The sequence below is a fragment of the Moschus berezovskii genome, chromosome 6, assembly GCF_049115385.1.
Source record: "Moschus berezovskii isolate FMDL1 chromosome 6, NW_MosBer_1.0, whole genome shotgun sequence".
Taxonomy (NCBI): domain Eukaryota; kingdom Metazoa; phylum Chordata; class Mammalia; order Artiodactyla; family Moschidae; genus Moschus; species Moschus berezovskii.
The window spans coordinates 106,343,030-106,368,024 of NC_142465.1; the positions used below are offsets into that span (position 1 = coordinate 106,343,030).

General features: G+C 42.5%; 1 protein-coding gene across 1 annotated transcript; it reads left to right on the top strand.

Annotated features, from left to right (window-relative positions):
- Positions 1-727: 727 nt before the first annotated feature.
- On the top strand, positions 728-12,878 carry NECAP1 (NECAP endocytosis associated 1). The gene is made up of 8 exons (XM_055395828.2): positions 728-845; positions 6,343-6,443; positions 6,600-6,704; positions 7,481-7,562; positions 8,361-8,469; positions 8,559-8,742; positions 10,492-10,594; positions 11,162-12,878. Exons 1-8 carry the CDS (start codon positions 751-753, stop codon positions 11,208-11,210), a joined length of 828 nt encoding a protein of 275 aa, XP_055251803.2. The 5' UTR covers positions 728-750; the 3' UTR covers positions 11,211-12,878.
- Positions 12,879-24,995: the final 12,117 nt, after the last annotated feature.

Genomic DNA, 24,995 nt, shown 5'->3' on the forward strand with positions numbered 1-24,995 from the left:
CTTCTGGACCCAAGGATAGAGCTCAAGTCTTCTGCATTAAAGGCAGATTCTTTACCATCTGAGCCACCAAGGAAGCCCAAACTGAACTGAACTGAATGGTCAAAATTTCCAAACAAGATAATCAAAGTACACACTGAAAGTGTGGCAGACTACTTCAACAGGTGCCATTCTCGAAACTCTGAGATAAAAAGGAGTTATTATAAGGCAATGGATCAGGCCCGGCATTTTTGAAGTTTGGACTCTGGAAGATTAAAATCCACCATGTTTGACCTGGGTCATACACTTTCTTTAGGTTATCCAATTTGGGATTACGGACCCGCGGATACCTCTTTTCTGCTTGGAAGCTATGGTTAAGAAGTGACTCTTGGAAGAAAAAAAATTCTCCAGGCTTCAAGATGGTTGTCGTTCTCCCAAAGCACTGCTGGTACCTGCCGAGAGCAAGATGGCGCTTTCCCTCCTCGCTTTTCGGGGATGGAGATATCCTTAACGTGAAACACGCACTTGGAGGGCATCCTTGCCATTACCCAAGATGGTGATTCACGCAACCTCACGGTTTCCAGGTTTCAACATGGCTTCCGCAACCCCCGCCAGAGGAGGTTAATCTCAGGAAGCCACCCGAACTCTCGCGGAAGTAGCGCCAGCGGAAGTACGTAAGCGGAAGTTGTTTTAGAACTCACCCCCCCCCCCCGGCTCTACGTTCCGCCCCCGCGCTGACGCCCCGCCCCCAGCGGCCTGGCGAGCACAGCCAAGATGGCGTCTGAGTTGGATTACGAGTCTGTACTGTGTGTAAAGCCTGACGTCAGCGTCTACCGGATTCCGCCTCGGGCCTCCAACCGCGGTTACAGGTACTAACTTCGAGTCACTGCGGCACGCGTGCACACGGTCGGGCTTGACACTTTGTTTCTCAGGTAGCAGGCCGCCCGTCCCTGCCATTGCCGCCTCTGGATTGTTACCTTCCTAGCCTGGCCATCTGGGTTTTTGTCACCCTTTCCCCCTGCTGTTCCCCCACTCTGGACTGCCCACATCCTTGTTTCCGCCTCTTAAAAAAAAAAGTACCATCCTGTACCCTCCCACCCCTCTCCCCCGGACCGCTCTAGATTACCCATCTGCTCCCCATTATCCTCCTCCTGTCGTGTCTGCGCCTTGGCCAGTCACCTTTCCTTCGCTTCTCCCTGCGTCCTTCAGGTTGTCACCCTTATCGTCCCATCCCTACCTCCCTACCCCCGCACCCCCCATTTCCAATACCTCGTGCGCATTTGTTGGTGATTATTGTGTCTTAGGCCCCTCTCCGGATGAGATCATTTATCTTTTGTGCCGTTCAGTCTTGCCACCAAGTACCACCGTCAACCGTATGATTTTTCCCTTCAGCTCTTTTGTCAGTGGGCAGATGATGGTGAGTTTTACAGTGGTCGTCTAGTCTGTTTCTCTTCAATGTATTTTCTGTGTATTAAAGATACTATAGTCCAGGGGATACTATAGTATTTTCAAGCCTTTCTTCCCTCTTAACTTCTCATATCGCTTTTACTTAGAGTTAACGCAGCATTTTATCTGGAGGGCTAACTAATCACCTTGTAATCCAGTGACTGTGAGGGCCTGAGGATGCTGTCAAAAGTTACGGTCATGCAGTCCAAAGAATTAACATACAACTCACTGGGTTACCTGTTAAAAAATATGAGTGTGAGCCCTGGCAATTTAACAGCTGTTTAATTTGGACAAATCTTTTAGCCTCTCCAAGCCTAAGTTTTCTCATCTGTAAGATAGGGAAAAAAAAAAAAGGGAAGGGGTGATAATAAAACCTGCTCTAGCTATGTACCTTTAGAAGTCTTTGGAGGGTTAAATGAAATCATAATAAATGTGAAAAATAATTAAAAATGAATTTCCTAAAAAGAATTTAGTAAACAGTAAAGCAGTCTATAAATTAGTATTTTGATTTCTCTCTCTGACGCACATCACCAGCATGATTTTCCTCTTGGCATTTGTTACCTCGGTTTAAAGATTACCCTCTCCCTGTGTCTTATGTTGTATTTCCTTATCAGAGGTTCATTCATCCTGAATCAGTATCTTTGTGCTTGCTGACCTGTGCACTAGATCCTGTGGATTGTACCTTAAAAGGTAATCCTAATTTCAAGCTTTCAGTCAGACCCTAGCTGACTGTGAATAAGACTCTACATGCTTTTTGATGATAGTCACAGAGACTAATACCTGTGAGTCAGCTGAGACCTCTCCTCCTTTGGCCAGCCTTCCTTGACCTTTCTGTTCTGGCTTAGGTGTGCTCTGTGTGCCTCCATAGTACCTGTTTTTGACTCTATCACTTGCCTTCCTTCTGTGTTCTAATTGGTTGGTTGTTCTCCCAGTTCTCCAGACGAGACCATGAACAACTTGAGGTCTTCTTAAACTTGGAAGATCTTTTAAACATTTTGTAGGATCTAGCACAGTTTCCTGCACATAGTGGAGACACTGTAAATGTTGACTGAAAAGAATTAATAGGTTACACTTAAATTAGCATTGATTGATCTGTTAAGTAAGGTAAAATAGCTAATGACCTCTAACCTTAGGTATTAAGACTTCTAAAAGATATGATCGGAGAAGGCAATGGCAAGCCACTCCAGTACTCTTGCCTAGAAAATAAATGGAGGAGCCTGGTAGGCTGCAGTCCATGGCGTCGCTAAGGGTCGGACACGACTGAGCAACTTCACTTTCACACATTGGAGAAGGAAATGGCAACCCACTCCAGTGTTCTTGCCTGGAGAATCCCAGGGACAGGGGAGTCTGGTGGGCTTCCGTCTATGGGGTCACACAGAGTCGGACACGACTGAAGTGACTTAGCAGCAGCAGCAGCAAAAGTTATGATAGACATTGAAGTGGGTTTCAGTTCTTTTCAGTCCGACTCTTTGTGACCCCATGAACCTGCCAGGCTCCTCTGTCCATGGAATTCTCCAGGCAAGAATGCTGGAGTGGGTTGCCATTCCCTTCTCCAGTGGATCTTCCCTACCCAGGGATTGAACCTGTGTCTCCTGCATTGCAGACAGATTCTTTACCGACTGAGCCACCAGGGAAGCCTTTTTGTTTTGCCTCATGCTTTTAAAAACAGCTTTTACCCATCTGCATTCTTCACTTTTACTTTATTGTCAGTTAACTGCACTGAGCCATCAAAGCAATTTCTTACTTTTCCTCTTTTACTCGTCATTCTGTGTTTTCCATGCTTGTTACTGACATTTTATCTACAAGAGGCTTGTTATATCAACCACTCTTAGTGAAGAGAGCAGAATTAAATTTGAATTGTGAGTCTCATTTATTTGCTGGGTTACCTCTGGCAAGTCACTTAAATCTTCTGAACTTTAGTTTTCTCATCTATAGAGATGGATATAATATTATTCACTTTGTGAGATTCTTTCAGTTTTCACAAGAATGGGCATAATAACTCCTGGAACAGGTGCTTGATATATAGTGCTTTTCTGTCTTTGTGTAATCTTTTTTGTTGTTTACCAGAACTCATTTTATATTATGAGCATGATTTATTCTTTAGGCTGCTGTTAAAGGAAAAACTGGACTTTATAGGAAGCAGGAGAAATGCTTTCTTTGCGATGAGAGGGAATAATTGACTTTGATTCACCTGTATAAACTGTCGATTCACCTGTAAAGCTGTCACTTCTTGGACTTTCACTGATCAGACATATGGAAGGAGAATTTGTGTTGATGGGAAACTTATAAATGATTAGAAAATGTTTCATCACCTGTAAAATCTTTTTTTATTTATCATTACCCATCTCCTCAACTAAATCAGTACTAACCCTACACCGTGTTTTAACGTAATGAAAAGAATACTGGACTTTGAAGTTAAGGATTGTTACTGTGCTATTGTTCTTTTCTTCATTTAGAGAGAGAGAGAGTAGTTTTTTCAACCTCCAGCCTTCTTACTGAGTTTCCCTGGTGTCTCAGTGGTAAAGAATCCCCCTGCCAGTACAGGAGATGCGAGTTTGATACCTGGGTTGGAAAGATCCCCTGGAGAAGGAAATGGTAACCCACTCTAATATTCTTGCTTGGGAAGTCCCATGGACAGAGGAGCCTGTCGGGCTACAGTCTATGGAGTCCCAAAAGAGTCAGACACGACTGAGTGAGTGAACAGCAACAACACAGTAGCTTTCATGCCTATTCCATATAGCTGCTGTCAGATTCGTTGCCAAGGTAGATGAAAATATGTGAAGTCAGTTTCGAAGATCAGTAAAAACCAAGAGTACCCCTGGCTAGGTCTGGGAAGTTGGAGAGGAGTTAAGGTTCAGGGCTGAGGGAAACTGCTGTGTGAATATCCATTCACTTACTGAGGATTTGTTAAATATTGGCCGCCAGATATACAAATGAATCAAGGAACCTGTCCAAAGAAGCGCATCTGGTAAACTTGTTCCTAGTATTTTCAGTAGCCCATTCACACTATGTCTGCCTCATGACAGAAGAGTGGAGTGAGTAACGACTTCTTAAAAAAAATTAATAGACAAGGACTTCTAGAGCACATTCTGAACTGGGTCAGATTCAGGTACTTGGGGGTCTTTGAGACAGGACATGAAGAGAGAAGGGCATGACAAAGATGTATGTTGTAAAGTCCTGTTCAGAATATGTCCTAATTTAAATTTTCATGTCTCTCTGTCTACCATTTGCTTACCATCTTGTTAAACATACGTTTACCCAGATATCCTTTACTGTTACATTCTTAACTGCAGGTTCTAGTCTCTAGGTTCCCAGGGGATGAGTTATTAACTTTTACCTTGCCCTTCCTTTTCCACACTGTTTGCAAAACAGAATCACAAATGCAGTGTTTTGTAAAATTGGTTCATGTTTAAATAATGTCTTAGATTTCATTCAGATTCATCTAGAACGTAGATTATAAGTATTCAGTGTTTTGTAATGTTTCCATTTGTATCTCTAAATCTACATGTCTTCCTGAAGTCCAGCTTCATATATTCACATGTATACTCTGTATCTCCTCTTGAAAATCTATTAGACGTCTCAGACTTAACAGAGCCAATGCCGAGCTACTGATCTTTCTTTCCAGAGATGTACTAGTAGTCTTTCTTATCTCAGTTATTGGCAACTCCTCTGTTCAGACTAAAAACCTTGGCGTCATCCTTGACTTCATCTTTGGTGTCTCTCTTTCTCTTCTACCTTGCATCCATTCATTAGAAAATCCTGCTGCCTTTGCTTTAAATATATCCATCGTCTAGTCACTTCTGCTCCTTTCTCTTCCTAGTCACCATGGTGACTCCCCCAGATTACTACACTAGTCTCTTAGCTAATTCCCAGCTTTAGCGTTCATATTGCTGCATCTCTGCTCTGTGCAGCAAAGTAATCCTTTTGAAATAAAAGGGAGATCATGTCACATCTCTGCTTTAATGGCTTCTCCTTCACTCAGACTAAAAGCTAGAGTTCTTAGAGTGGCCTGTGAGACCCTCCATGATCTGTCCCTCAGTTAGTTCTCCCACCTCATCTCTTTCTGTATTCTAATCACAGCGGCTTCCTTGCTTGAGGGCAATATAGCAGGCCTGCTCCCATCTTAGTATCTTTGCACCAGCTGTTTCCTACACCTGGAATGCTTTTTCTCCAGATATCTGCATGGGTAACTGTTACTTCCTTCACATTTTGCTCACATTTCACCTTGTTAGTCAGGCTTGCCCTGACCACCCTTTTGAAAGCTGCAACCTATTCATTCTCTCACTATCTTCCTGAGCTCCTTTTTCTGCCCTGGCATTTTCTTTTTACCTTAGCATTTAGCACCTTCTGAGCTATTAATGATTTTACATATTTACTGTTTCTTATTATCTATCTCCTGTTAGACTGTAAGCTTCCTGATGGCTTTAAACTTTGTTCCCTCTTGTATCCCAAATACTTAGAATGTTGCCTGTGACTTAATACACACTCTGTAAATATTGTTTGAAATCAGTGAAAGATAATACATTTAGGGATTTGGGAGGCTTCTGTTACCCAGTATATTTCATTTAGTAGGCTTTGTTGTTCCCTGATCAGCAAAATACTATTATATAAAGTACTATCCTCAGTATGAAAATAGTGTCATTGTGATAAATTTTTAAGTTGCTTTTTTTTTGTAATTTTACATATTTTTATTGATACTTATTGTACTTCAGTAGTAACATTTCTTCTATTTGCTTTGGACTGTGTGTAACCTGAGGCATCTTTGTAGAGAGAATCATGAATTAGTCTTTTGACTATTTAATAGGCAGAAAAAGTAATTCAGAACAGGGAAATAGAAATATGGCAAATGATTGTGTGTCGGTTTTCGGTAAATTAAAGACATAGACCCGAGGCGTGAGACTTTCCATTTTTCTATGCTAGGGCATCTGACTGGAAATTAGATCAACCTGATTGGACTGGTCGCCTCCGAATCACCTCAAAAGGGAAGGTTGCTTATATCAAACTCGAGGATAAAGTTTCAGGTAATCTACTGGTGACCCTCTACCATATTAAGGATATTGATTTGGTATTCTTTTATAAATATCTTCAAATTGGGGATTGGAGTGGAAATACTTGCTAATTGAATTTTAGACTTTTTGCTTCCTTTGCTTAAAGAAATCTTTTTTTTTACCTGTCAGGGGAACTCTTTGCTCAGGCACCAGTAGAACAATATCCTGGTATTGCCGTGGAGACAGTGACTGATTCCAGCCGCTACTTTGTAATCCGGATCCAGGATGGAACTGGTAAGGGATTGGGGATTTTGAATGAATTGAGATTCGGAAAATAGTTAATGCACATCAACGTTTAAGTGTGTTCCAGTGCATTTATATTAGTTCAGTTCAGTCGCTCAGTCATGTCCGACTCTTTGCGACCCCATGAATCACAGCACGCCAGGCCTCCCTGTCCATCACCAACTCCCGGAGTTCACTCAAACTCATTATCTTACTTCAGTTTACTAAAATTTTTCTTCTCTTTGTCCAAAGTTAATTGCAGTTGCTAGAGGAGAAAGATTAACCTGTTATTTGTAATAATTATAAACACAAGTTCAATAAGTGATTAAAAGTAGACGTAAATAAATCAGAATATATGTCTAACCAAAGAACTGGCAAATACTGTCTGTTCATTGTTGCAGGGTTTTTTGTGGGACTACTTTACGTCATCTGTGTTTGTGGCAGGCATCTTTTCTCCAGTCAGAGGCTGGCAGACTTTTTTCTAAAGACACAAGATAATAAACATTTCTGGGCCACATGGTCTCTCGCAGCTACTCAGTTCTGTCACCATGGTGTGAAAGCTGCTGTGGATAATATGTAGACAAACTGGCATGGCTTTGTTTTAGTGAAATTTTATTTACAAAAACAAGCTCTGGCAGCGTTTGGCCCATGGGCTGCATACAGTTTGCCAATCCTGAGAGAATCTTTCACTTTCACAGAGGTTGTCTAGTTGTGTCTATTATATTTTCATTGGGTAGCATTTGCCCCAGGCATGCTTTCTGTTGGGAGAATTCTTATCTTTTTCACAGGGCGAAGTGCTTTCATTGGCATTGGCTTCTCAGATCGGGGTGATGCCTTTGACTTCAATGTCTCTCTGCAAGATCACTTCAAGTGAGTGAAGCGTGTCCTGAGTTACCAGGTTGAGTGTGTGGGGAATGCTGCCCCTCCATTGAGTGGGCACTGTCTCTTAACTCCTGCTTTCTTTACTTGGTAGACTAGATCTTGTTACTATGGATCGTCCTGTTCACTGTTTTCTTCCATTATCTTTGTATCTATTCTGTCCTTATAGCTGGAATAGGTTTTTGATCCACTGTACACTGGTTTGGGAAGATGCTGCTGTTTATGCCTCTGGGGAAGTTGCCCGTAGCTCACAGGGGGCTGAGGAGGGGCATAACAGTAATGGCAGGGCTTTCTGTGAGATAGTGGGGAGTTACCTGCCAGATTTGTCACCATGTAACTGACATGTTCTGTTCTTTTGACATGTTCTTTTGCGGTATTTCTTCAGCCCATTTGCTTTTGGGTTAGCTGTGGTGAGTAGCACCATGCACACTGTTAGAAAAGGGCAGATTTTTCTGCCTCAGAACTTTCTGAAGTTGTGGAAAGCCACTCAGTCAGTGAGGGGGGCAACCGGCCTGCCCTGTCAGGGGTGGTCCTCAATCACGGGGTGAGAATTGGTGGCCAGGTGCCCTCTTGTGGAGGGACATGTTTAATCTGCCATTCTGTATAGTTCCCCAGTGGTATTGAACTCCAGTTGCCTTCTTCCTTGGCTTTTCTTCCTTTCCTTCCTACGTCTCATGTTCCCTTACTCTGCTTTGTGGAATCATGTTTCACATAAATTAGCCACAGATTGGTGTGTCAAACTTTGCTCCCAGGAAATCCCAGTTAAGATAATGTACCCTTTTATTGAAGGTGGGTAAAACAGGAATCTGAGATTTCCAAAGAATCTCAGGAAATGGATAGTCGTCCCAAGTTGGATCTGGGCTTCAAGGAAGGGCAGACCATCAAGTTGAGTATTGGGGTGAGTATGGTTCCCCTCACCTCTCCTTGTATTTCCATAAGCCTATGACTTCTCTTTCTCTTTGTCAGCCTCCGTTTTTTCTTTTGTAGAACATTACAACCAAGAAAGGAGGCGCTTCTAAGCCCAAGACTGCAGGGACTGGGGGCCTCAGCTTACTCCCACCCCCACCTGGAGGCAAAGTCACAATTCCCCCTCCCTCCTCCTCGGTTCCCATCAGCAATCACGTCACTCCACCACCCATACCAAAGTCCAGTCATGGAGGTAGTGATGCAGGTAAATCTCTCTAGTACTTTTAACTTTGAGAAATCATAGCTTAGGGTTTAATTGGTAATAACCTGTTTGCCAAAGAGTGTGTCAGTGGTTTTGCTATTAAAGGCACTTGACTCTGACAAGTTGACTCTGGCAGCCTCCAGAAAGGGATTAAAACTTTTCTAGTGAGCTGAGAGTCATGGTATCTGGTTAATTTTTTGGCTAAAAATGGGTAGATATTAAAAAGACTGTTTCCTTCATTGGACCTTGGTGAAATGCCAGTAGGCCCGAGAGTCAGATGGACCAAGATTTTGGTCATAGCTCTGTTAGTTTTTATCTGGATGTGTTTGGTAACATTTAGATTCTGTGAGTCTCAGTATCCTTGCCTGTAAGATGGAGATGTAAAACAGCCCAGGACTCTGAGGGTAAAGCGATGTGATGGCACCTAGCTCAGTACTTGGCATGTAGTTATCATTCAGTGAATGTTATTTCTCAGTCCTTTCCATTTCTTCACAGCGCAGTTGAGAGGAAATTAGACAACATTTGGGTTTATGAGTACACTTTTGTTCTTCCTTACTGTCTGGTGGGAAATAAGAAGAGATATAGTCATTTCCGTTTAAAAGATGAGAAATTAGAATTCGAAAAGGAATTTTCCTGAGATTAGAGAACCTAGTATTAGAATCTGAGTTATAACTTATATCATTAATTAGTTAATTATAACTTAATATTGTTTGTTTAAAATTATATCATTAATCAATTACAAGTGATTGCTTATAGGAGACGACTTTCTGCAATTTTTGAGGTAAAAGTGGTTATAGGCTACTTCTTTTGATAAGTGTGGCCAGAAGGCACTGAGGATAATATCTGAGATTTATTTTTATTTTTTTAAATTAAACCTTTTGTTTTGAGATAATTCTAGTTTCACATGCAACTGTGAAAAATAAGAAATCCCATGTACTCTACCCAGTTACCTCAATGGTAGCAATTGACAGTGAGACTGTCTACCAGTCTTCCTTAGATTTCTTCATGGTTAGGTATTCTCATTTGTGTGTGCAGTTAACCCTGAACAATGCAGAGCTTTTGTGCACTGACCACCTCTGGCCCATCCCTGTCCCGTGCAGTAGAAAATCTGTGTATCATTTCACAGTCAGCTCTCCATGTCTCTGGTTCCATATCTGTAGGTTAAATTAACTACAGATCATATAGTGCTGTACTGAGTGTTTACTGAAAAAAGTCCATGCATAGGTGCACCCATGTGGTTCAAACCCACCTTGTTCAAGGGTCAGCTCTAGTTCTGTGCAGTTTGTCAGGTTCCTGGATCCACCACCAGGCTCAGGACACCAAACAGTTCCACCAGGACAAGGACCCCTTGTGTCCCCTATTTTAAACCACACCTTCCTCCCTCTTCACCCCCTCCCCTGTTCCTAACCCTCAGCAGTCAGTCGCTAATCTGTCCTCCATCTCTTAATTTTGTCACTTCAGGAATGTTAATGGAATCATGCAGTATATAACTTTTGGGATTGATTTTTGCCACTCAGTATGATTCCCTTGGGATTCATCAGGTTGTTTTGATACATATCAATAGTCTGTTTATTGCTGATTAGTAGTCCATCATATGGATGTACCACAGTATGTTTCACCCACAGAAGAACATTTGGGTTGACTGCATTTTTGGCTGTTACAAGTAAAGTTGCCGTGGACTTGTGTGTAGGTTTTTATGTGAATACAAATTTATGTTTCCCTGTTTCTGTTTCTTCTCTTACCTGTACTCAGATATCCTTTTAGATTTGGATTCTCCTGCTCCTGTCACGACACCAGCACCAGCTCCAGTTTCTGCAAGCAATGACTTGTGGGGAGACTTCAGTACGGCATCCAGGTATTAGTGTAGGGAAACCACCGTCCTCTCAACTGGGCTGTCAGTGATGTGTGCTAGTCTAATGATATCTCTGATCTGGGAAAGCAGGGCATCTGTAGGTCATACATGGTGTTTGGCAGGAATTCTAGGTAAGGAGTGCAGGAGTGCTGGGATGGTGGCATAAGATCACTGTGGGATGGAGCTTGGGCTTCCCTGGTGGCGCAGTGGTAAAGAATTTGCTTGTAGTGCCGGAGACACAGGTGATGTGCATTCGATTCCTTGGTTGGGAAGATCCTCTGGAGAAGGGAATGACAACCTACTACAGTATTCTTGCCTGGAGAATCCCATGGACAGAGGAGCCTGGCAGGCTGCAGTCCATGGGGTCACAAAGTGTTGGAAACTACTGAAGCTACTTAGCACACATGCACGCAGGCAGGATGGAACTTGGGTAGCCCGGTGTAGGGCTTGGTGAGCAGAATTGCTCTGAAGTACAGTTTCAGGAATTCTGGGCAGATATTTCTTGGAAACTGTTAAGAATGGAGTCCCTGTGCTAATACGCTTCTGGCTGTCTCTGTTCTCCTCTTGCAGCTCTGTTCCGAACCAGGCACCACAGCCATCCAACTGGGTCCAGTTCTGAAGAGCACTAGCAGGATGTTCAGAAGAGACATGAAGAATAACAATGAGTTTGAGGGCACCAATGTGAGAGGGGGAGCTCGGAGCCTCTTCCCTCCCCAGAACCAAAATCCTGGACAATCGTTCTCATAGCTTCTCCATTGCATTCAGGCTGGTGGTGTCACCCCGCTGTGCTGTTTCTTGGAGTGCAGCCAAGGAAGTATTTCTCAGCTGCTGTTCCCTGTCAAGGCAGGGAAGTAGTGGGTCTTAGTGATGCTTGTGGCTGGCTCTACAGGGCTCAAAAGGCCAGGGTCTCTGAGGGGGGAATAGTCCCTGCCATCTCTAAAAATTTTCTCCATGTTTAAATTCTTATTTCAGAATCATCTCAAGACCCTGGCGTGCCTCTTTGTGAAGCCCTTTCTAGCAATTTGAGGGGAGACAGAAACCTTGGAACTTCTTTTCCATTAGCCGAAGACCCTAAAAATGGACAGACTGACCTCAGTGTTTACACATTCAGAATTTTGATAGGGGGTAGGTGTGAGGAAAGACCTGTGTCCTGGGTCTCTGCTGTGTACTCTTCCCCCAGGCTTGTCCTGTTGAGTGAACATCCAGTGTGGGTGCAGCCCCTTTACCCTCTAGCGCGTTTACACGTCCCTTCCTGTGATAAGAGGGTTGTGTTGGTGGCGCTTCCACTCTTGTGTCTGTTGAACAGTGCAGCATCTTTGATCAGTGGTTGTCTTTTGGATGAAGGAGGCTCAGGGGGCTGTGTTTTCCTAGTTATGTTCTAGAGAAGCAGTCACTTTCTTGCAGCTCCATCTTGCTGCTGCCTCTGAAGCCTGGTGTTACTTTGTAATGGCCCCGTTATTTGAAAGTTTAAAGGGTTTGGGGTTTTTAACCTCATCTGTAGAGAGTTTGAACGCACTTAACTGTTGATCAGTACCCACATTGCCTTGCTGCCTGGGTATCTGGCCCCTTTTCATAAACACTTACTTTTTGAATCCACCAGCTCTTCAGCAGATAGCTGCTGTATTACATGTATTGTCATTGATGAAGGAAGCTGGAGAGCCATGGCTTTAGCTGTGATAGATTGTGCTGGGATGAGGGCTGTGATACTTGTCACCAGGGGTATGTGAGAAGCAGGTAGCTCCCCTGCCACTTTCCCTCTGTCCCCCTACCATTCCTTTTATAACGCTGTGAAGGGATCCCGCTCTTGGGTGAACGGGCTCCATCTATCTGATTTGTCAAAGGGCAATTTTGAGAGTGAAATGTGAGGATCTCAGCTCTTCCCTTGGTACCTATTTGGATATGTACTGGCTGAAGGGAGTCCTTATGTTTAGTTTTTGACTAGATTCTCTCTCTTAGATTTCCTTCTTGACTCTTTTTTAACTTTGGGTCCATTTTGTTTTCATTGCTTCCCGTTCCAGGCAGCTCTATTCTTAAAGAGCCATGGCAGGACATTTAAAAATTCCAATAGAAAACACTAGAAGGAAAGTCTATAGAATCACTAGTGACTAATAACTACTGGGAACCTATTTTCTCAATCTTCCTGTATGTTGTGATCTTTGTATTCTCAAGATGATAATATATTATGTATTTGAATTGCTGAAAAATTGAAAATGATGTTTAAGATATATGTATATAAAGCATATGTATGCTGTATTGGTGCAATAATGGTAATTAAAAGTACGGAAAAAGGTAATTTCTGTTGTCTTTTCATTTGCTTGTTTCCTTTTCTTTTTAATTTAATTGACCCAATATAGGTGGGCCAATAGGTAATAAAAGGACACTTTATTAACTCTTTTTCAAGAGATGGAACCTTTAAGAGGTGAAGGCTCGACCTCTGTCCTCATGGCTCTCAACCCACAGAGGCTCGTAGTAGAGACCATTTGTTGTTTTTATTTGCTGGTATAGTTAATTTCATTTGCTCTTCGTGATCTAGGCCACCTTTCATATTCCAGAACTATGATTGGCAAAAATAAAGGGAATCAATAAGCAGAGTACATCATGAGAAATGCTGGGCTGGAAGAAGCACAAGCTGGAATCAAGATTGCTGGGAGAAATATCAATAACCTCAGATATGCAGACGACACCACCCTTATGGCAGAAAGTGAATAACAGCCTATTGAAAGTGAAGGAGGAGAGTGAAAAGGTGGGCTTAAAGCTCAACATTCAGAAAACTAAGTTCATGGCATCTGGTCCCATCACTCTGGAAATAGATGGGGAAACAGTGGAAATAGTGTCAGACTTTTATTTTTGGGGGCTCCAGAGTCACTCCAGATGGTGATTGCAGCCATGAAATTAAAAGACGCTTACTCCTTGGAAGGAAAGTTATGACGAACCTAGATAGCATATTGAAAAGCAGAGCCGTTACTTTGCCAACAAAGGTCCGACTAGTCAAGGCTATGGTTTTTCCTGTGGTCATGTATGGATGTGAGAGTTGGACTGTGAAGAAGAAAGCTGATCACCGAAGAATTGATGCTTTTGAACTGTGGTGTTGGAGAAGACCCTTGAGAGTCCCTTGGACTGCAAGAAGATCCAACCAGTCCATCCTAAAGGAGATCAGTCCTGGGTGTTCATTGGAAGGACTGATGTTGAAGCTGAAACTCCAATACTTTGGCCACCTCATGAGAAGAGTTGACTCACTGGAAAAGTCTCTGATGCTGGGAGGGATTGGGGGTGAAAGGAGAAGGGGACGACAGAGAATGAGATGGCTGGATGGCATCACCGACTCGATGGACATGAGTTTGGGTAGACTCCAGGAGTTGGTGATGGACAGGGAGGCCTGGCGTGCTGTGATTCATGGGGTCGCAAAGAGTTGGACACGACTGAGCGACTGAACTGACTGACTGATAGGAGATGAATCAGATTGATATCGGTGCTTCTTTTGTCTCTATTTTTCAATTTAACTCATAATGGGACTTTCCTGGTGGTCCAGTGGTTTAAGAGTCCATGCTTTCAATGAAAGGGGTACAGGTTCTCCAGGGGATCTTCCCAACCCAGGGATGGAACCCAGGTCTCCTGCGTTGCAGGCCCATTCTTTACCAGCTGGCCACAAGGGAAGCCCAAGAATACTGGAGTGGGTAGCCATATCCCTTCTCCAGTGGATCTTCCTGACCCAGGAATTGAACCGGGGTTCAATTCTCTGCCTTCAATGCAGGAGATGTAGTTTCGATCCCTGGGTTGGGAAGATCCTCTGGAGGAGGGCATGGCAACTGACTCCAGTATTCTTGCCTGGAGAATTCCTAAGGACAGAGGAGCCTGGCAGGCTTTAGTCCATAAGGTCACAAAGAGTTGGACATGACTGAAGTGAGTTAGCACGCACATCATGGATAGGTAAACATTTATCCTGAACTTCAAGGGGGTTTTGGGGCAGAAAACGTGGACAATCCTTTTTCCAGCTCAACCCTCCTCAGACGTTGACATCTGCCTTCAGGGTTGTCAGGTGAGCTTTTCTTACTGCTCACTTCCTCCATTCTGATTATCTAGATAGTCTGCTTGCCTCTAGCTGCCTCAGCTCCATTTTGCTTCCATGTTGCCACCAGAACACCAGGGCTGAAACCAAGCCCTGCTCGTGCCCCTTCCTCCCCTACTCATCGATTGCCTTTAACAATTTTCCTTCACTTCCAGATTAATGTCCAAAGTACCACTTCATCCTCAACTCTCAGGTTTCCCTTGCACTCGGTCTACTTCAGGACACTGATTCTTCATATGCTACCAGCACCGTGGGCATTGCACGCTTTCAGTTCCCTCTGCCTAGAATTCCTTCCCTTCTCTAACTGCCTGGTGAAACACCCTTCCTGTCCTGGAAGGATGGCTCAAGTGCTGCTCGTGGAATGTTACTTATCCCCTCAGTCTGAAAGATAATCTTCCTTGTTTTGGGGAGTTGCCATTGAAATTCTCTTCTTAACTTGTTCGTAAGCTCTTGGGCATAAGGATCATGTCTTCATTTTTATCTACTCAGTACTTTGCATATGCCTTTCTAGGTAGTTCAGTTCAGTTGCTCAGTCGTGTCCGACTCTGCGTGACCCCATGAATCACAGCATGCCAGGCCTCCCTGTCCATCACCAACTCCCGGAGTTCACTCAAACTCATGTCCACAGAGTCGGTGATGCCATCCAGCCATCTCATTCTCGGTCGTCCCCTTCTCCTCCCGCCCCCAACCTTTCCCAGCATCAGAGTCTTTTCCAGTGAGTCAACTCGTCGCATGAGGTGGCCAAAGGATTGCAGTTTCAGCTTTAGCATCAGTCCTTCCAATGAACACCCAGGATTGATCTCCTTTAGAATGGACTGGTTGGATCTCCTTGTAGTCCAAGGGACTCTCAAGAGTCTTCTCCAGCACCACAGTTCAAAAGCATCAATTCTTTGGCGATCAGCTTTCTTCACAGTAGATGCTCATTAAATACTCATTAACGGTGATTTTAGAGAAGTGTGACTAGGAATCAGTAAGTTGGGCTTTTCTTTTTATGACTCATTCTCACTTTGGCTGTTACTAGCTACATGCCCTTAAGTGTTCCTTGATTGCTTTGTCATAGTTGCAGAAAGTCTCATTTATATGCTCCAGAGTCAGTTAATGTTAGGGCCCAAGAAAGTAGTGTTGAAGATGAATTTTCCTTTAGTACATAGACTCCGTGGCCTGGGAAAAGGAAATCTGGATATCATGTAGCCCAGAGCTGATGAATTTGGTGGCTTACTGTCTCAGTCATCACAACTGGCTAAGATTACATTGCACTTCAGTTATGTTTAGCTTTTTCTCTAGCTTTTAAGAAAAATCGTTTCTATTATTGCTTCTTAACCTAGATAGCATATTAAAAAGCAGAGACATTACTTTGCCAACCAAGGTCCATCTAGTCAAGGCTATGGTTTTTCTCGTGGTCATGTATGCATGTGAGAGTTGGACTGTGAAGAAAGCTGAGCACTGAAGAATTGATGCTTTTGAACTGTGGTGCTGGAGAAGACTCTTGAGAGTCCCTTGGACTGCAAGGAGATCCAACCAGTCCATTCTAAAGGAGATCAATCCTGGGTGTTCATTGGAAGGACTGATGCTAAAGCTGAGACTGCAATACTTTGGCCACCTCATGTGACAAGTTGACTCACTGGAAAAGACTCTGATGCTGGGAGGGATTGAGGGTGGGAGGAGATGGGGACGACAGAGAATGAGATGGCTGGATGGCATCACTGACTCGATGGACATGAGTTTGAGTGAACTCCGGGAGTTGGTGATGGACGGGGAGGCCTGGTGTGCTGTGATTCATGGGGTCGCAAAGAGTCGGACACGACTGAGCGACTGAACTGAACAGAACCATATATAAGGAAAATACATATGGTTTGTGACTAGAACACATGAGTTCCCCATCAGTCACATATTCTCTTGAGAAAGAAAGGAAATAGAAAGGACTTCTCCGATGATCCAGTGGTTAAGAATCTGTCTGCCAATGCAGGGGACGTGGGTTAAATCCTTGGTCTGGGAAGACCCCACATATCACTGGGCCACTAAGTCCATGCACCACAACTACGAGCCCATGCTCTGCAACAAAGAAGCCACCACAATGAGAAGCCCGTTCACCCCAACTGGAGAGTGTCCCCTACTCAACTGCAACCAGGGAAACCCTGCGTGCAGGAATGAAGACCAGTGAGGCCAAAAATAAATAAGTAAATAAATAACATATATATAAGAAATACAGAGTTACATTTACTTGTGTCAGGTGAGTGTATGCTCCTCAGTTTTTGCCTTGTCACAACAAAGATTTGGAGTGATGGGCACTAAAGCCCCCTCAGCGTGTCACATCCCTTGGGTCTTGGATAGACCGTGTTATAGATCTCGGGTCTCGAATGGACCATGTTATAGCTCTTAGACAAATCAGTGTTACAGCTCTATTTTATTTAGAAGATAGCAGGAAAATCCATCTTCAAGGCATGAGGGCACGTCACGACGTGAAGAGAAGAGCGCCCTAGCGCGCGGGAGAGAGAGCGAGCTAGCTTTGGCTCCTCTTTTTATAGGCCCCCCCCCACCCCCCAGGCCTGTCCTATGTAAATTGGGCCAGCCAGGAGTGTTGTTTGTTTTACCTGAGGTCCTCACTCCGGTCCTCGGACCTTCCTTTGTTCTATTTTCGCAGGCTTTTCCCTTTCTTGTCTTTTAGTCACCGCCATTTTGGACTCCTTTTGCCTATTCTACCTACCTAACACTTGCAAGTCCCTTAAGTCTGGTAGAGTTTTCACAGCAACCACGGTTGAAATCATGTGGAGTAGCACTTATTTCAGAATAAGAATTGTTATTTTCAGTCCCTTTTTGAAAATTATCAATATATGGGGGTGATACATTCTTTTTTAAAAAGCTCTAGTATACTAAAGACTACATCTGAGTCAGGATTAAAATAATTGTCCATTGAGACAATATTCTTCCCTAGGATCAGTGTCACCCCCTCTGTTAAATACAATAGTGCATTAAGACCCATTGTGAATGCTTTTGTTTGCTTTTTACATTAAATCAAAAAATTTAAAGTTTTTATTGAAATATAGTTGATTCACCATGTTGTGTTAGTTTCAGGTGTACGACAAAGAGAATCAGATACATATACATATATCTACTCTTTAAGATTATTTCCCCATATAGTTCATTACAGAGTATTGAGTCAAGTTCCCTTGCTCTACAGTAGGTCCGTATTATCTATTTTATATTTGGTAGTGTGTATATGTCAGTCCCAATCTCCCAGTTTATCCCTCCCTCCATCCCCCCCAATTATCATAAGTTTTGTTTGCTTTTTAATTTTTTTTCTTACGTGTGTTCTGCCATGGCACCAGTTACAGGAAAGAAAGTCATTGAAGCGATTTCTGTAAATGCTTTATCTGGCTGCATAGCAGCATGAGACCACTAGAGGGCGGGGCTCTCCTAGGAACTACTGCTCAGATTTCCTAGTAGCCAGCTGCTGTTGCTGCTAAGTCACTTCAGTCGTGTCCGACTCTGTGCGACCCCATAGACGGCAGCCCACCAGGCTCCCCCGTCCCTGGGATTCTCCAGGCAAGAATACTGGAGTGGGTTGCCATTGCGTTCTCTGCCTAGTGGCCAGAGAGGCACTTAAAAAACATAAATGAAGACAATCAAGGGACATTTTAAAGAGTCTAAACATGTACCCAATACAAAGATTTTTGGGACTGTAGAAAAATAGCTGTTTGGGTAGGCAGAAAATGAAGAACCGAGTAATATTTTCTTCAAAATTTAATACTTAAATACATCTTTTTTGTGCTTAGTTGCTCAGTTATGTCTGACTCTTTGCGACCCCAGGGACTGTAGCCCACCAGGCTCCTCTGTCCGTGGGATTCTCCAGGCAAGAATACTGGAGTAGGTTGCCATTCCCTCCTCCAGGGAATCTTCCCAACCCAGGAATCAAACCCAGGTCTCTTGCATTGGAGGTGGATTCTTAACCAGCTGAGACACCAGGCAAGTCCAAATAAGTCTTTGAATGGGGGATATACGTATTAATTTGGATGACACCCCTGCCTCACCTTCCCCAGATGGAGGAACCTGGCGGGGGCTACAGTCCATGGGGTTGCCAAGAGTCAGACACGACTGAGTAGCTAACACTTTTCTTTTCCCCTTCCTCAGTCCCACCAAAATAGGTGAATAATTGGCAGTAAACAGTACTGGTAACAAATATGAACTTGAGAGGAGACAGATTGCCTTGGCACAAAATTTTGTCTGCTGCTTACTGGTTTTTTGACTTTGGACAAGTTAACTCTTGTTTGCCTCAGTTTTCTCATATGCAAAATGAGGATAAAGTTCCTACTTAAACAGTTGTCAGAATTCTGTTCAGTTCGGTTCAGTCGCTCAGTTGTGTCCGACTCTTTGTGACCCCATGGACTGCAGCACACCAGGGTTCCGTGTCCATTACCAACTCACGGAGCTTGCTCAAACTCATGTCCATCAAGTCGGTGATGCCATCCAACCATCTCATCCTCTGTTGTCCCCTTCTTCTCCTGCATTCAATCTTTCCCAGCATCAGCGTCTCTTCCAATGAGTTGGCTCTTGGCATCGGGTAGCCAAAATATTGGAGAATCAGCTTCAGCATCAGTCCTTCCAATGCATATTCAGGACTGATTTCCTTTAGGACTGACTGGTTTGATCTCCTTGCAGACCAAGGGACTCTCAAGTGTCTTCTCCAATACCACAGTTCAAAAGAGTAAGTTAAAAACTTTAAGTGCTTAGAACAAGGCCTGGTGTATGGTAAACTCTGTTACTGCTTCTGCTACTGCTACTTGGCTGGCTCTTCTTTTAATTTATTTTTTATTGGAGTAGAGTTGCTTTATGCTGTTGTGTCAGTTTCTGCTGCACAGCAAAGTGAATCAACCATACATATACATATATCCCCTCTTTTTTATTGTCTGGCTATTCTAATCCTGGCTATCAACATGTGCAATAAGATAGTAAGTACAAGGACAAAATGATGAGAATTGCTTTCCTTTAAAAAAAATTAATTAAAAATAGAACAGACATACAACCTAGCAATCCCATTCCTGGGCATACACACCAAGGAAACCAGAATTGAAAGAGACACATGTACCCCAATGTTCACTGCAGCACTGTTTACAACAGCTAGGACATGGAAGCAACTTAGATGTCCATTGGCAGATGAATGGAAAAGAAAGTCATGGTACATATACACAATGGAATATTACTCAGCTGTTAAAAAGAATGCATTTGAGTCAGTTCTGATGAGGTGGATGAAACTGAAGCCTATTTTACAGAGTGAAGTAAGTCAGAAAGAAAAACACCAATACAGTATCTTAACATATATATGGAATTTAGAAAGATGGTAATGACGACTTTGTATGTGAGACAGCAAAAGAGACACAGATGTAAAGAACAGACTTTTGGACTCTGCGGGAGAAGGCAAGGGTGGGATGATTTGAAAGAATAGCAATGAAACATGTATATTACCATATGTGAAATAGATGACCAGTCCAAGTTCGATGCATGAATCAGGGCACTCAAAGATGGTGCACTGGGACAACCCAGAGTGATGGGATAGGGAGGGAGGTGGGAGGGGAGATTCGGGATGGGGGACATATGTACAACCATGGCTGATACATATCAGTTCAGTTCAGTTCAGTTCAGTTCAGTCTCTCAGTCGTGTCCGACTTTTTGTGACCCCCTGAATCACAGCACGCCAGGCCTCCCTGTCCATCACCAACTCCCGGAGTTCGTATGGCAAAAACCACCACAATATTGTAAAGTAACTAGCCACCAATTAAAATAAATAAATTAATTGAAAAATTAATTTTATTGGCATTTATTTGACATTTAATTAACTGTAAATGTTTAGATGTAAAAAATGTTGATACATATTTTTGCACTAGCTAGTGTTAGCTAATACTTCTATCATGTCATGTAGTTGTCATTTCTTTTTTTTTTTGTGGTGAGAACAATTAAGACCTAATCTGTTAGCAACTGTGAAGTTTATAATATTGTCTATACAGGCTTACCTTCTTTTATCACACTTGCAGATACTACGTTTTTTATGAATTGTAGGTTTGTAGCATCCATGCTGGAGAAGGCAATGGCACCCCACTCCAGTACTCTTGCCTGGAAAATCCCATGGATGGAGGAGCCTGGTAGGCTGCAGTCCATGGGGTCGCTAAGAGTCGGACATGACTGAGCGACTTCACTTTCCATTTTCACTTTCATGCATTGGAGAAGGAAATGGCAACCCACTCCAGAATTCTTGCCTGGAGAATCCCAGGGATGGGGGAGCCCGATGGGCTGCCGTCTATGGGGTCGCACAGAGTCGGACACGACTGAAGTGACTTGGCAGCAGCAGCAGCAGCATCCACGCATCGTGGAAGTCTATCAGTGCCATTTTTCAACAGCTCACTTTGCTCACTTGTCTCTGTGTCATGTTTTGGTAATTTTCATAATATTTCAAACTTTTTCATCATTATTGTATTTGTTATAGCATCTGTGTGATATTACTCCTGTGACTCACTGTAGGCTCAGATGATAAGTTAATTTTTTTTTAGCAATGAAGTATCCTAAAATTAAGGTATGTATATTGTTTTTCAAGGTATTTTTCACTAGATTATAGTATAGTGTAGACATTGGGCTTCCCTGGTGGCTCAGTGGTAAAGAACCTGCCTACCAGTGCAGGAAACATAAGAGACACAGTTCGATCCCTGGGTTGGGAAGATCCCTTGGGAGAGGGCATGGCAACCCACTCCAGTATTCTTGCCTGGAGAATCCCATGGACAGAGGAGCCTGGCGGGCTACAATCCATGGAGTTACAAAGAGTCAGACACTACTGGGGCGACTTAGCACACATGTATATTGGAGAAGGAAATAGCAACCCACTCCAGTGTTCTTGCCTGGAGAATCCTGGGGACGGGGGAGCCTGGTGGGCTGCCGTCTGTGGGGTTGCACAGAGTCGGACACGACTGAAGCGACTTAGCAGCAGTAGCATAGTGTACATATAACTTCTATATGTATTGGGAAACCAAAAATTCTTGTAACTTTGTGGCAATATTCATTTATTCTGATTATCTGGAACTGAAACTGGAACTGATTTCTCCAAGATATGCCTTTAATGATTGTGTTGGGCATTAGACTTCCAGAACTTCATTTATCTACTGATTGAAAGTTTACACCTTTAAACTCCATTTCTGCAGTTCCTCCATCCCCTAGCTTCTGGTAACCACCAGTCTCTTCTCTGTTTCTACAAGTTTGGCTTTTTTAGATTACATGTATAAGTGGTATCATGAAATACAGTATTCATCTTTCTCGAACTTTTCTCACCTAGCATAACAATCTCAAGGTCTATCCATGTTGTTACAAATGGCAAAATTTCCTTCTTTCTCATGGTCAAATAGTATTCTTTTGCATATGTATACCACATCTTCTTTATCTATTCACTGCAAATGGTCTCTATGGTTGTTTCCATATCTTGCTAAGCAAGGGAGTGCAAATATCTGTTCACTATCCTGTTTTCATTTCCTTTTCATTCTACCCAGAAGTAGAATTCCTGACTCATATGGTAGTTCTATTTTTAATCTTTTAAGGAACTTCCATACTGTTTTCCATAGTGACTGTACTAATTTGCATTTCCACCAAGAGTATGCAAGGGGTTTCCCTTGATCCACAACCTCCCCAACTTTTGTTATCTTTTATCTTTTGGCTATTCTAATCGATGTGCAGTGATATCTCCTTGTGGCTTTAATTTGCATTTCCCTGGTGATTAGTGATGCTGAGCATCATTTTATGTGAGTATGTCCTAAGCATCCCCCTTGCAGTCTGGGCCCCAGCCCTAAGTCTCAGAACAGCATGAAATGGAAGTGGTTTCTTTGTGGTCTTGAGTCATACCGAGTTAGTCAGTTGCTTGTGACTCTATAAAAAAAAAAAATCTGTTGGCCATCTGTATGTCTTCTTTAGAAAAATATCTATTTAATGCTTCTGCCCATTTAAAAAAATCAGATTGTTTTTAGTTTTTTTGTGTGTTGTTTTTGTTATTGAGTTGTATGAATTCTTTAAATATTTTGGATATTGACTTCTTATCAGATACAGAGTTTGCAAATATTTTCTCCTCATCTGTAGGTTATCTTTTCTTTTGTAGATTGTGTCTTTTGCTGTGCAGAAGCTTTTTAATTTGAGGAAATGGCAACCCACTCCAGTGTTCTTGCCTGGAGAATCCCAGGGACGGGGGAGCCTGGTGGGCTTCCGTCTATGGGGTCACACAGAGTCGGACACGACTGAAGTGACTTAGCAGCAGCAGCAGCAGTCCCACTTACTGATTTTTACTTCTGTTCCTTATGCTTTTGGTGTGATATCAAAAACTGTGGTCAAAACCAATGTTAAGAAACTTCCTCCCTGTGGTTTCTTCTAGGAGTTTCTTGATATCACATCTTATGCTTAAGTCTTTAATCTATTTCAAGTTAATTTGGGGAGTAGTGTCAGTGGTCAAATTTCATTTTCTGCAAGTGATTATCAGTTTTCCTACTAAAGAGTTTTGTTGAAAAGACTGTCTTTTCCCATTTAGTATTCTTGGCTCCCTTGTTAAATATAGGTTGACTGTAAATGCAGAAGTTTATTTCTGGGATCTCTACTTAGTTCCATTGTTCTATGTGTCTCTTTTTATGCCAGTAGTATACTCTTTTAATTATGATAGCTTTGTAATATAATTTGAAATTAGGAAGTGTGATACCTCTGCTGCTGCTGCTGCTAAGTCACTTCAGTCGTGTCCGACTCTGTGCGACCCCACAGATGGGGCAGCCCACCAGGCTCCCTGCCCTGGGATTCTCCAGGCAAGAACACTGGAGTGGGCCGCCATTTCCTTTTCCAATGCATGAAAGTGAAAAGTGAAAATGAAGTCGCTCAGTTGTGTCCGACTCTTAGCAACCCCATGGACTGCAGCCTACCAGGCTCCTCCGTCCATGGGATTTTCCAGGCAAGAGTACTGGAGTGGGGTGCCATTGCCTTCTCTGGCTTTGTTTTTTCCCTCATGGTTGTTTTGGCTATTATTTTTTGTGGTGTTTTGTGATTTTACACAAATCTTAGGATTCTTTTTTTATATTTCTGTGAAGAATGCCATTGGGATTTTGATAAAGATTGTGCTGAATCTATAATTGTCTTGGGTAGTATGGATGTCAAAACAATATTAATTCTTCTAATCTATGAACACAAGATAGCTTTCAATTTTTGTGTGTGTCTTCAGTTTCTTTAATCAAAGTTGTAGTTTTTGGTATGTAGAAATTTCACCCCCTTAGTTGAATTTATTCCTAACTATTTTATTGTTTTTGGTGCTATTGTGAATGGGATTGTCATTTTTATTTCTTTTTTGGTTGTTTTATTGTTATATGGAAAGGAAACTGATTTTTATATGGTTATTTTGTAACCTGCAACTTTACTGAAATGATTTATTAGTTCTAACAGTTTTTTGGTGGAGTTCTTAGAATTTTCTATATATAAGATCATATCATCTGCAGAGAAAATTTTGCTTCTCCTTTTCTGATTTGAGTGACCTTTATTTTCTTTTCTTGCCCAATTTCTCTGTCTAGTACTCTGTTGAGTAGGAGCGGTGAGAGTGGGCCCCCTTGTCTTGTTCCTGATCTTAGAGGAAAAGCTTTCAGCCTTTAATCATTGAGTATGATGTTAGCTGTGGTCCTGTCATGCATGACCTTTATCGTGTTTAGGTGTGTTCCTTCATACCCAATTTGTTGAGAGTTTATATCCTGAAAGGATGTTGTAATTAGTCAAATGCTTTTCCTGTATCCATTGAGATAATCCTTTGATTTTCACCTTTTATTTGATTAATGCAGTGTGTCACAGATAATAATTTGTATATATTGAACCATCTTTTACCCTAGGGATGAATCACTTGATCATGGTGTACAGTCCTTTAAATGTGTTATTGAATTTGGCTTGCTAGTATTTTGTTGAGAATTTTGTATCCATATACATCAGTGACACTGACATTTTCTTGTAGCATCCTTATCTTTGGTATCAAAGTAATCCTGGCCTTATAAAATGGGTTCTAGAGTGTTGCCTCCTCTTGAATTTTTGCGAAGAGTTTGAGAAGGATTGCTGCTAATTTTTAAAAAAATGTTGGGTGGATATTTGGGAAACCATCTGGTTCAAGCCTTTTCTTTTTGGTAAGTTTATGATTACCGATTCAGTCTACTTATTTGTTATTGGTCTCTTCAGATTTTCTGTTACTTCCTGTTTCAGTCATGGTAGGCTACATGTTTCTAGGAATTTTTCTGTTTTTCCAGGTTATCCAGTTTGTTGGTGTGCAGTTGTTTATAGTAGGCTGTCATGAGCCTTTGCATTTCT

What these genes read in the sequence shown, in the direction of transcription:
- NECAP1 (XM_055395828.2), top strand. Translation starts at nt 751, where the DNA reads ATGGCGTCTGAGTTGGATTACGAGTCTGTACTGTGTGTAAAGCCTGAC. An exon ending in ACTCGAGGATAAAGTTTCAG is followed by an intron (nt 6,444 to 6,599) that starts GTAATCTACTGG and finishes TTTACCTGTCAG; the next exon opens with GGGAACTCTTTGCTCAGGCA. An exon ending in CCGGATCCAGGATGGAACTG is followed by an intron (nt 6,705 to 7,480) that starts GTAAGGGATTGG and finishes TCTTTTTCACAG; the next exon opens with GGCGAAGTGCTTTCATTGGC.